Here is a 13,319-nt window from a genome sequence, read left to right on the forward strand (position 1 = left end):
TGGGCTTTGGGAGTTGATTCTACAGGAGGCCCATAGTTTATAGTATTTTATTCATCCGGGTGCCGCAAAGATGTATCAGGATTTGAGGCAACACTATTGGTGGAGGCGGATGAAGAAAGATATAGTTGGATTTATAGCTCGGTGCCTCAACTGTCAGCAGGTAAAGTATGAGCACCAGAGATCGGGTGGGTTGCTTCAGCAGATAGAGATTTCGGAGTGGAAGTGGGAGCGGATCACTATAGACTTTGTAGTTGGACTCCCACGGACTTTGAGAAAGTTCGATGCTATTTGGGTGATTGTGGATCGGCTGACCAAGTCCACACACTTCATTCCTGTGTGTACTACTTATTCTTCGGAGCGGTTGGCGGAGATTTATATCCAGGAGATTGTTCGTCTGCATGGTATTCCAGTTTCCATCATTTCAAATAGAGGTACTCAGTTCACATCACGGTTTTGGAGGGTCATTTAGCATGAGTTGGGTACTCGAGTGGAGTTGAGTACAATATTTCACCCTCAGACGGACGGACAATCCGAGCGCACTATTCAGATTCTTGAGGATATGCTCTGTGCATGTGTGATTAAGTTTGGAGGGTTTTGGGATCAGTTCTTGCCATTGGCGGAGTTTACCTACAACAATAGATATTAGTCCAGCATTAAGATTGCACCGTATGAGGCTTTATATCGTAGGCGGTGTAGATCCCCGGTGGGTTGGTTTGAGCTGGGTGAGGCTAGATTATTGGGCATAGACTTGGTTCAGAATGCTTTGGAGAAGGTTAAGGTAATTCAGGATAGACTCCGTACAGCCCAGTCCAGATAGAAGAGTTACACAGACCGGAAGGTTCGTGATGTTTTCTATATGGTTGGAGAGCGGGTTCTACTTCGGGTTTTGCCTATGAAGGGTGTAACGAGATTTGGGAAGAAGGGGAAGTTAAGTTCGAGGTTATTGGCCCTTTTAAGATATTGCGGGCGTGTTGGGGAGGTTGCTTATGAGCTTGCCTTACCTCCCAGCTTGGCAGGGGTTCATCCGGTATTTCGTGTTTTGATGCTCCAAAGGTATCACGGTGATCCGTCGCACGTGTTGGAGTTCAGTTCAGTCCATTTGGACAAGGATCTATCTTATGTTGAGAAGCTAGTGGTGATATTGGACAGGCAAATTCGAAAGCTGAGGTCAAAGAACATTGCATCAGTGAAGGTTTAATGGCGGGGTCATCCGGTCGAGGAGGTGACCTGGGAGACCGAGCAAGATATGCACAGCCGTTACCCTCATCTTTTCACTACTTCAGGTATGTCTCTATGCTCGTTCGAGGACGAACGATGTTTATGTGTGGGAGGATGTAACGACCCGGTCGGTCGTTTTAAGAATTTATGCCCTGATCCCCTATTAACTGCTTTCCCCTTGTTTATTTCTGCTATATTGATTTGTCGGGATGTTCGATTTTGAGTTTTGGAGAGTTTTTTGACACTTAGTCCCTAAATGAGAGCTTAAGTTTTGGAAATTTGACCGTAGTCGGAGCAGTGTGAAGATGGCCTTGGAATGGAATTCTGTCATTTCCGTTAACTCTGTTGTGTGATTGCGGGCTTAGGGGCATGATCGAATTGTGTTTTGGAGGTCCGTAGCAAATTTAGGCTTGAAATGCCGAAAGCCAAATTTTTGAAGTTTCCGGTTCGATAGTGAGATTTCAATCCGAGGGTCGAAATGGAATTTTGGAAGCTGGAGTAGCTCCGTAGGGTTTAATGTGACGTGTGTGCAAAATTTCAGGTCATTTGGACGAGGTTTGATAGACTTTTTGATCGAAAGTGTAATTTGGAAGTTTTGGAAATTCTTAGGCTTGGATTGAAGAGTGATTTGTGGTTTTAGCGTTGTTTGATGTGATTCCAGGGTTGGAATAAGTTCGTTTGATGTTTTAGGACTGGTTGGTATAATTGGTTGAGGACCCAGGGGCCTCGGGTGAGTTTCGGGTGCTTAACGGAAGTGGAATTCGACTTGGGAAGAATTGGAATTTGCTGAACCTGTCATAACCGCACCTGCGTGTGTGGGACCGCAGGTGCGGTGCCGCAGAAGCGGCTATGTGGACGCAGAAGCGAGTTTGGCCCAAAGCTCCAGGATCTGCAGGTGCGGCTGGGTTTTCGCAAATGCGGTGTCGTAGATGCGGTCAAGCGACCGCAAATGCAAACCCAGTCCATTAAGTGATTTTTAGCAGCTGCGATGCATTCTTCCGCAGGTGCGGGACCGCAGGTGCGGGACCGCAGGTGCGGGACCGCAGGTGCGCTCCCTTGACCACGGATGCGGTAATCGCTGGGCAGAAATATGAAATTTCGAGGGTTTGGTTCAAAACTTGGAAAAATCAAATTGGAGATTGGGAAAGGGCGATTTTGGGACAAAATTGAAGAGGAAATCATTAGGTAACAATTCTTTAACCCTTTCTAGTCATATTCCATCAATCTTAATTACTTTTATCATTTAATTTCGGATTGGAGATGAAAATTGGGGAAAAGTTGAAAGAAAGTTCTTGGACCTAGAATTCGAATTTTGATTGAGAATTTGGCCTTGGATTTGGATAATTTTGGTATGCATGAACTCGGAAGAGTATGAGGATTCTGACAATATAAATTTTACCTGATTCCGAGAGGTGGCCCGAGGGGCGTTTTGGTCATTTTACCTAATTTCGCGTATTAGCTTAAAATTTAATTGTAGAATCAGTTACTTGAAGTGTTATTTACATTATGCAATTTAATTGAATAGATTTGGGCCATTTGGAGTCGAGTACTCGTAGCAAGAACGTGGTTTCGAGTTGATTTTGAGCTGGTTCGAGGTAAGTGGCTTGCCTAACCTTGTGTGGGGGACCTTCCCCTTAGGATTTGGTATTATTGATAATTGAAATGCCTTGTACTTGAGGTGACGAGTGCGTACTTGTGCTAATTGTTAGAAATCCGATTTTCATTTAGTAGTTACTAGTATGTTTCCTTTCCTGTTTATATTATTTGCAATTTAAGCATGCTGTTAGCTTAGGAAAGCATGTCTAATTGACTTAACTGTCTTACTTGCTCAATCTGCCTTATTTTAATTACGTGCAGCATGCTAGGTTAGATATACCTGCTTTATCTTGGTATGGAACTTGAAGTGAACTGTGTACGTCTTCTTGCTGTGTGTTTACTTTGGGACTACGGGACGGTATCCCGGGAGATCCCCCCTGTTTGTTTACTTTGGGACTAAGGAATGATTTTCCGGTTGATCCCCCTGCACATTTACATTAGAACTACGGGACTGTACCAGGTAGATTCCCCCTGTACTAAGTATTTACATTTGGGACTACGGATCGGTATTCCGGGAGATCCCCTCGCATTATGAGTTGGACTACGGGACGGTATCCCAGAAGATCCACTGGATATTTATATTTGGGACTACAGGATGGTATCCTGGGAGATCCTCGGTTGTTACCTTTTGTGTTGAGTTATATCTCTTTCTGTGTTTACTTTGCCTCTGAAGTAGTTGTTGCGATCCTTTATATCCTGTGTTACTTTTACTGTTGTATTTATTTATGTTGTTTATTTCTATACTATTAAACCTTATATTTTATTTAACCTTAGTAGGGCCCTGACCTTCCTCGTCACTACCCAACCGAGGTTAGGCTTGTCACTTACTGAGTACTGCTGTGGTGTACTCATGCCCTTTCTGTGCATGTTTTTCATATCCATATCCAGGAACTTCGCCTAAGTCCTATCACCCTTGAGGCAAGGAGACTGCTCCAGAGACTTCGAGGTATATCTGTCACGTCCGCGGATCGAGGAGTCCCTTTCCATTCTATCTTGTAGTAATAGCCATTCTATCTTTTCGGTTGATGTAGACATTCTGGAGTTAGAGTATTTTTATTATATTCGTATCTTGTGATTCATGGGTTTCCGGATTTGGAGAAAAGTTGTTCAGTTTGAGAGTTTATATTTGTATATGCCGAGCGGCATTTTAAACCTTCATTTTGTTTATTCTGCAGTCTTTATTGTTTTATCTATTATTTTTCCTTTTTCCGCACTTGTTAGGTTTACCTAGTCGTAGAGATTAGGTACCGTCACGATAGTTCACGGAGGGAGAACTGGGATCGTGACACCTCCATAGTCATTGAATTGCTCGGCTCTGCCTGGATGCTGATTCTTGTAGCTGAGTGAGCTTCTAGAAAAGTGTTGTTAAAAGCAAGCATTTTATCAGTTAAAAGCTATAGAGTGTCAAAGCAAGAAATTGTGGTAAGATGGATTTTGTAAATGATTCAAAGACCCTAGTAATAATGTACAGAGAATCTGCATAGATTGTAAACATGCACAATTTTTGTGCTATTCTAATTCTATAATATTTATCATTTAAAAAAATAAATGTTTAATGTAGTCAAGTAGTTGCAAGAAATTGGAAATTTCATTTATCCCCATACCATTTCCTTCCTTTAGTATTGGGTAGAACATTTTTTTTAATCTTGAATATCTTCTTTTATCCAAAAAGGAGCAATGACACCAAAGGAAGTGTGTGAAAGACTTGGTCTCTATGAGCTTGAAACCTGAAAATGGCATATACAAGGTACATGTGCTCTTAGAGGGGATGGCCTATACGAGGGATTGGACTGGTTAGCTGTTACACCCCTTAAATTTAACAACATTGATACCGTTATATATATATATATATATATATATATATCTTTTTCTTGTTGTATTTGAATATTAATTCTTTCTATTTCAAGGATAAAATCTTCTGTATTTAAAATATCTGATTCAAAGAAACTTAGTTGTGATTCTAACGTTTGGGTAGATGGTATAGGTGAAAGATACCAATATAAGAGGGGTAGATGGTATAGATGAAAAGAGTTAAGAAATAAGAGAGGTAGTTAAAGTCTAAATTAAAATCGTCTTAAAGTCGAAATTAAAATCGTCTTCTTAGATGGTATAGATGATATGACTGATGGTATGATAATATTAACAATATCAGATGTATTTGTTTTTTATATATATCTGAACAGATATTACTATTGTCTTGTAGATATATAAAATGTACGGACAAATCTACTATTGAATAAAATCTGGTTTCTACGTCTATTATAAATTCTTCCAAACTTTGAGTAAGGCTCCTAGCAAAGCTTTCTGGATTTGTATAGTAGTTACGATTGTTGGACATTAACAATAAAATTATTTTTTGCGATTAAACTCTTATGTTGTGAAAATCCTACTCGGTACTCTCTCTCTTTTATTCTATAGACTTGTATAGTTCCCATATTATCTAAATTATGAACTGAGATTACCCCTTTACTTTTTTTTTAATCTACTCTGTTCATCTTTTTTTTTTAATCCACTCTGTTCATCTCTTCTTCCCAATCTTTTAAAGATTTTAACACTTTTCTTAACTCTTATTTCTTTAACCTCACCCCGGCCATGGTTAAACACTTATACCCTGCTTAATTATTTTTGGGGTTTACTTAACCAGTTTCTCCTAGGAATTTACAGGTTAATCCATCATAATTGTTAAGAAATTGGGAAGCTAACCATAATATAAGAGTGATATCTAATAATCATTCATATGAACATGAAACATAAAACTATACCGAATAACAAAAAATTTTAAAATAAACAGGGGTAATATCTAGCAGGAACATAATTTAGATAAAAGATGAGTAACTTACATGCTTATAGGAGAGAGATTTCCCTTTCGGGAAACCCAAAAAAGTCTACTGAGCTTTGGGAATTAAAAATAATCACACATAAGTATAAGGCCTTATTATCTTACAAGCTTAGAGGAGGAACTACTAAAGTATTCATAAGAAAATATTTTACAAAGGGTTTTAGAAAGGGGGTTGACGATGAAAAGGTTGGTTGGATGGGCTTTCTTCAGAGTATTTTTTTTTCTCTTCGATCTTGTTTTTCTTCTGCTTTCTTCTCCTTTTTATAGTTAAATTTGGAATGGATTTGAAAAACGAATTCCAAACTCTTTCGAAATCTATCTTGTCCAACCTTGCAGGGTACTTCATTGAGTCCCATCTTCACATGGCTTGGTCAGAGATTCCTTCCGTGTTTGTAACTTTTTCTTCCACTCTAAATTTTAACTTGTCTTTTATCACAACTAACATTACCTCTTGTCACACCTTCTTTACTTTATGTCACTTGTCACTTTTGTCTTTTAGCACAGCTAGTATTTCTCTGTCACATCTTCTTTTCCTTCTTGTTTTTCTCATTGGTATGCTATCATTATTGCTCAGTATACCAGCCTTGTTTCCTTTCTCTTTGGTGCTCTTTAATTGTTGTTTAACTGGGACTTTATTTTTATGTGTCTAAGTTATGTATAGCTATTGAATCGAAACTCATTTCTGACTCATCTTCATATGGATATTGAGCATCTTGATAATTTAGGTTGTCTTCATAGTTATCATCTTCTCCTGAACTTTGGGTCCTTTCTGGATTTGGACATAGATTTGGACTTGGTCTTGGACTTGGATTCTTAACCATGTGTTTGTCTTGTTCTTCCTTATCTTGAAAAAGTTTTCTAATATCTATTTTATTATATTTTCTATTTTTTTTTCTTAAATTATACTCTTCTTTTTTAACGCTTCTCCTTGTGTTAATGTTGTAGGTAGTTTTATTCTCGATGAACCTTCATCTTCACTTTTTGGCAAAGTGACAGTCATAAACGGATTTGATGTGCTTTACCGGTTACTGTTTGAACCGGACTAGCTGTATCATTATCCGATACAGTGAATTTTGCTGCATTCATTGGGGAATGCACACCATTCTCATCCATTTTTGTTTGAGATGGAGAACTCTGTTTTGGACTGTTCAATATCTGTATCTTGTTGAGAAATAACTCGAGTCTGGGATAATTCAACTCTCAACGCTTGTACCCTATGTTCCAATACCTTTACCTGCTCTATGAGTTTTGTCTTCTCTTGTGCCAGGGTTTCATTTTTCTGGTTTATTCGTTTAAAGGCTTCTGTCATTGATGAACAATGATCACAGAATATTATCTTGTCATTGTCTTATCGGATATTGTATTGAGGGGTTTTTTCTGGGTTTTGTCTGAGTGTTGGGGAGATATAGTAGTTTGGTCCTAGTATTCCTCTTGCATAATCTAATGTTTCAGTAAAATCATTAAAACCCTTAAAAAGTTATTTTTCTATATCCTTAATGGAATCTAGTACTTGTAACCATGTTTGAAAAATACCATTTGTCTTACCATGTATAAACACATAATACTTAAATCTTTTGTCTTGGTTTTTATCTGTAAAATATTGTCCTAAGGCATTAAGAGAAGCTATAAAATATTTAGTGTCTTTCTTATTATATTCTATCAAAGGACTCTAAATGACATGTTTGATGGTGGAAAAATATTAATTATGTTTTTCAAAATTTATTCTTTCCATATTGGTCCGAGGGTGAGGCCTGAATGCCATTCCCTTTGTCTTCAGTCTTGGAAACTGTTGGTCTCATGTTGTACATGTAAAATACTTGTTTATTAATTGACAGTAATTTTAAGCCTACTTAACTGATCTGCTAAATTATTATCTTTTCCTTTAATATGTTCAAAAATCAGATTATATATTGATATAGTATCAATAAAATTGAATCATCTTCTTCTACTACTATTCTTTGCATTTATCTTATTGTGAAATTTAACTATGGCTTCGCAATCAGTTCTAATTGTTACTTCTTGTTTATTTAATATATATAATTTAAAACTATTTAATCCGTAAATTACGGATAGTCTGCATCTATACTACTCATATTTCCTTTTTCTTTATATTTACCACTTTGATAAGCACATATTTTTTCTGTGCTCTTATCACTATATTATTTGGTTTTGCTTTTAGAACTGCTCCACATCCTTCAAAACTACCGTCTGTTTTTATTATCAAGTAGTCTGTTTCTAGTGGCATATTAAAATCAGGAATATTTTTTATTTTTTCTTAAATTTTTTGTACTAATTTAATGTCTTCTGTATTAAAATGTTTTTGTCATGTATCTCCTGTCTTAGCATATAATGGTCCTGATATTTTTCCTAAGTCTTTAATAAAGTTTCTCGCATAATTTACTATTCCCAAAAACTTTTGTAGCTCTTTGGTACTATCTAATTTATCTGGCATTTCTAGGGTCTTTTTAACTATATGGGGTTGTAATTTAATTTTTCCATCCCCTAAGATTACTCCTAGAAAATTTATATAATTTTTACATAGTTCCATCTTCTTTTTAATAATTATTATTCCATTATCTACAAATAATCTAAATATTGTCTGTTAATGTCCTAAATGTTCTTTAATATCCTTACTAAATACTAGTATATTATCTACATATACTAAAACAAATCTCTTATATTCTCCAAATATACTATCCATTTTTCGTTGAAAAATTGGTGGAGCTGTTTTTAGTCCGAACGACATTACTAGCCATTCGAAGTGTCCTTCTGGACAAGTAAATGCAGTCCACTCAATGCTTTCTTCATGCATCTTTACTTTCCAATACCCTGATTTACAGTCAAACTTACTGAATATCCTTTTTCCTTGTATTCTATTTATTAGTTCTATTTTATCAGGTAACATATATCCATCTGTTCTAGTGATATCATTAAGTCTTTTGTAGTTTATTACCATTCTCGCTATTCCTCTTACTATCTCACTATGGTTTCTAACCATAAAGGATGCTGACCTGCGTGTTAGAAGTGGATCTTCTTATTATTCCTAAATTTATAGGTTCTTTAATTTGAATAGCGAAGTTTTCTAGATCTTGATTTGTAGCTTCTATTGAGACTATTTTAATTATATATTCTTGATTAATTATATCTAGTTTACACATAACTTTATTGTTTTCCCAATGTTTTAAAGGTTTTTCTCCTATTATTTCTATTTCATCTAATATTTTTAGTATATTATCTAGATCCTTTTCGTTCTTTATTATTCCTATTTTTTGTAGTCCTGTTTTAAAATTGTATAATTCTGTTTCAATATCTATTATAGTATAGTCTTTTTCTAATATATCTCTATCTTCATTTTCTTCTAGTATTAAGGTTTTAGATTCTTCTTTAATCTTACAGCATGTATTTTTTTCTTTACACTCTTTACAATATTCTTTTTGATTTTCTTGCAAGTTTTTCTGGCTTGTGTTCAGTCGTGTTCTTATCTTGGTTGCAGTTTCTATTGTTTGTACTGGTGTTTGTGTAATATTTTTAAAGAATATTACTCCATCTCTTCCGAGTAGACAGCTACCATTATTATGTAATATAAAACTTAATCCTAGTACAAAGTCTACATTTATGTTTAAGTCTCTTACCCAGATTTTATCTACCTTGTAGCTGGGTTTATAGAAATCTAAACATGTATTTATAAAGCTAATCTGTGATTTATCTATATAATGTCTGTATATATTATGAGTTCCATCCATCTGCATAGCTGCAACTGGCTTTTCTAAGGTTTTGATTAGATTTGGGGGAACTATCTTTTTATTTATTATACATCTTGTGCCCCCGGAATCTACTGGAGCTAACGTTTCTATTTCATAATCTTCTATTTTGATTCTTCCTAAAATCTTTATTGTACTTAATTTTTTATCTTCATTACATATTAGTGTATCATAATTTTCTATCCTCATTAGTTCTTCTTCTACTGTTGTTATATTTTCTTTTATATCTTCTAATTTCTCTTTTCCTTTTTCCATTTTCTGTATTCCTTTTTCTAGTTCATTTATTCTAGCTTCTAATGTCATTATTCTCAAATTTGTGGTATGATCATTTATTTCTTGGTATTTTTCTTCTTTATTATTTTGTTTCAAAATCTTTTTCTATACATGAAATACATCCTTCTAGATAGCATAATTTACATTTAGCTCTTTTATTTCTACTAGGGTACCATTTGCATATAAAACACTGATTACTATCTAATCCTTTATTTCATTCAAAATTATGGTTACATTCTTCTGATATATTTACATAGGTATTTTCTTCTAAATCTAATTTTTCTAATCCTATTCCATTTATTAATTCTTCCTCTTCTGATTCTAAGGTATCTATTTGAGTTTTTTTCTTCTATATCTACGCTTACTATAGAGTATATACTTTCGTTATCTGACATATATTCATCTATATTTATTAGGGTTTCTTGAAAATCTTCTATTAACTGTGAATTTCTTATTTTATTATTAATTCTTTGTGGGCATGTATTTGCTAAGTGTTCTACACTACCGCAAGTAAAATATTCTAGTTTATTTTTATATTTTCTATTTGTTCTATACTTTCTAACATGTCTATTCCTATCTAGGTAGGGTTTTCTAGCTGATGATTTTCTAAGATAATAATTTTTTCTATTGTATCCCTTGTTGTATTGAGGTCTATATTTTCTATATTTCTTCTTTCTATATTCATTTTTGTCATAGCTTTGTGTTGTATACACAGTTGATCTACAGAAACTCATATTATTCTGTTTTAGTTGTTTTGGTATCTGTAAATTGGTACATTTTTCTTGTAGTATTTCCATTATATGTTGTACTTTGTGCCCTATAGACCATTTTGCTTGTGGATTTTGTATTACACCTTCCCTTTTATATCATCGTTCTTCTATTTCTCTTCCTAAGACTCCTGGTAGCTTATTAAATAACTTTTTACCTAGATCTTGATCAAAAGCATTTCCACTAATAGTACAGTAATAAAAATAATCATTTAAATTTTTTTATATGAAACCAACTGCTTATACTTAATTGTTCTAATTTTATTAAAGCGTTCTTTTGTAATACCACTAATCCACTATTTGGATCTTCGCCTGTAATCAAGGTATGTATTTTATTTGTAAAATTATAAGGATTTGGTCCAATTGCTATTAACATTTGAAAATCTTGTGGAAATTCTGATTTATAGGCTTCCCATAAGCCCTTTGTTGATTCTCCTAAGAAGGTCTCCATATATTTATACATTGTTTCTGCGTCTGTGTCATTATAAGTTTTTATAAAGTCTGCTACTACTATTCCTTTCCATAGGTCTATTACTGAGTTCCACATTTGTGGATCATGAGCTGCTATATTTAATATTTTACCCTTACTTCCTCCTTCTTGTAGTCTTATAGGTTCTTCTATAGGCATTCTTTTTCCTGATGGTTTTACATTTTCTATTTCTTTTTCTTGATCTATTCTATATACTCTTTTTCTAGGTACATTACCTGTGCTAGTATCTATGGTACTTTGGTAAGTTGTCCTCTGAAATGGGCTTGGGCTAGAACTAGTTGATTCCATTAATTCTTTTAAACTTATTAGAGATTCTGTCTCTGTTTCTTCATAACTATCTTGTATCTCTTCAAAAAATTTATCAAATTTATCCGATTTTTCTATGAAATATTTTCTTTTTTATATCCCCAATTATCTGTTCGTAATTCACATTCCTTGAAATGCTCTTCTACTTTGCTTAAAGTTAATTTTCCATGTTTACGCCCCTTACATTGGAAAGTTTTATTTCTATTTTCTTTAACTAGCCTTCTTGCTTTTTCTATTGCTATGTCTACCTCGAATTCGTCTTGTATTATTTCAATATTCATAAATTCAGTATCATTATCTTCCATCGTACTTTCAGTTCCATCATCTATTTCTTTTTGGGTAGAATAATTATAATTGATAAACCTAATTGATGTTTCTCCTTTAGAGTTTGTATACATTAAATGAGATTCCGGTTTGAATATTTTTGGCTTTGCGAAATTTTCTAGATTCCATTATAATCCAGCATATTCTTCTGGGTTTATCTTAGCAGGTTTTATTAATTTTATCCCTTTATTTCCCATTACTTCGGCTACATCGTCTACCTTGATTTTGAATTTGGTATTACTATTTGTTGCTATTTTTCCTATGAAACCTACACATATCAGTAAATTATTTCCATTATTCATTTCTTCATATCCCTTAGTCTGTATTCCTATCTTGATATTTTTTCCAAATTAAGCTAGATTTATCATGAAATCTGGGCTAATATAAAATATTCCTCCATTATTTGTCATGTCTACTTCTGTTAAACCTATTATAGATTTCTTTTGATCTGACCATCTGTCATCATATGCTACTATTAGTACTTTAGTTCCTAAATTCTTTCTAGTTAGTCCTTTTATTCCGATTATTATTAATCCCATATGCATTAAATTTTTTTTATAATTTTTAATTTGTCGTACTGATTCTGGATTAATTAAATTTAATGTTGCAACCTTATTTCCAATAGCTGATAAATTCTCTTCTCTATAATGTCTATATAATTGAGAGTTATTTGAAAAATATCCTGTATTATATAGTATTTTCGGATTGAGTAACCTTAGATGATTTTGTTGAAAGATTTGTATATCTTTGTCTATATCTATTATTTTGTCTAATTTCTGATTTTCTTCTTGTCTTTTTCTAGTTAGAATTCTGGATAACATGTTATTACCTATTCTATTATCTGAAAAACTTATTCGTGATCTTTCTTGGTTTGTTGTTCTTGACCCACCTGGAAAAGTTCCATTTTTGTGGTTTTCTTATTTTAATTTTATCTTTTTACGGTGTTATTTCAACTCTTTTTAACTGTTCTATTAGATCATCTACTTTTGGGATTTCAGTCTTTATTTCCTTTTCTTTAATAATTTTATCTAGCTTTTTATTAATAAAGTAATACTATTATAGTATTATTCTGTTTTATTATTGTTTGATCTGATTTTTCCTAGGGAGTATAACTAGTCAGTCCTTCTGGATTGGGTTGAATTCTTTCTGTGAACTTTAATGCTTCTTCATATACTAGATCTAGTTCTAGTTGTAACTCACTCATGAAAGAGCGATTTCTTTTATTGTGTCTATCTTTTATTTTAAGGTATTTATCTCACTTTTTAATATTTCTACTTGGTGTGTTATTTTTTTCACTAATCTGGTTGTTTGTATTTCTAATTCTTTAGGCTTTTCGGTAATAGTCTTAATTAATTTTTCTATTTCGTCTTTCTTAGGTATTTTTTCTAGATTAAATTTATTGTCTAGAAATTGTATTTTTCTGTCTATTTCTAGTTCTTGTGATTTTAGGAAATCCAAATTTTGTTCTATTTTTTCTAAAGTCTTTCTTTGTTTCGTTTGTAATATACTAGTTCTAGTGTTCTTATTATGCTTTTATTATTTTCTTGGGTTTTTTATCCAAAGTTGATTATTATATCTACTAAAGTATTGTATTGTTTATCTTCAGTATGTAATATATGTTCTCCACTAGTAAAATTACACTTAATTTCCGTATTATGTTTTAATATTCTATACTTCTTTTCTGGATATATTTTTAAATCTAAATATTCTAGGTTCTTTAGATTATCTATTTTTTAACCTAATGG

General features: G+C 33.5%; 1 protein-coding gene across 1 annotated transcript; it reads left to right on the forward strand.

The window, feature by feature from the left end:
- Positions 1–856: 856 nt before the first annotated feature.
- On the forward strand, positions 857–1,198 carry LOC138879280 (uncharacterized). Its single transcript, XM_070158887.1, has one exon. The coding sequence runs from the start codon at positions 857–859 to the stop codon at positions 1,196–1,198; it is 342 nt and encodes a 113-aa protein (XP_070014988.1).
- Positions 1,199–13,319: the final 12,121 nt, after the last annotated feature.

This window comes from Nicotiana sylvestris, chromosome 10 (genome assembly GCF_000393655.2).
Source record: "Nicotiana sylvestris chromosome 10, ASM39365v2, whole genome shotgun sequence".
Lineage (NCBI taxonomy): Eukaryota > Viridiplantae > Streptophyta > Magnoliopsida > Solanales > Solanaceae > Nicotiana > Nicotiana sylvestris.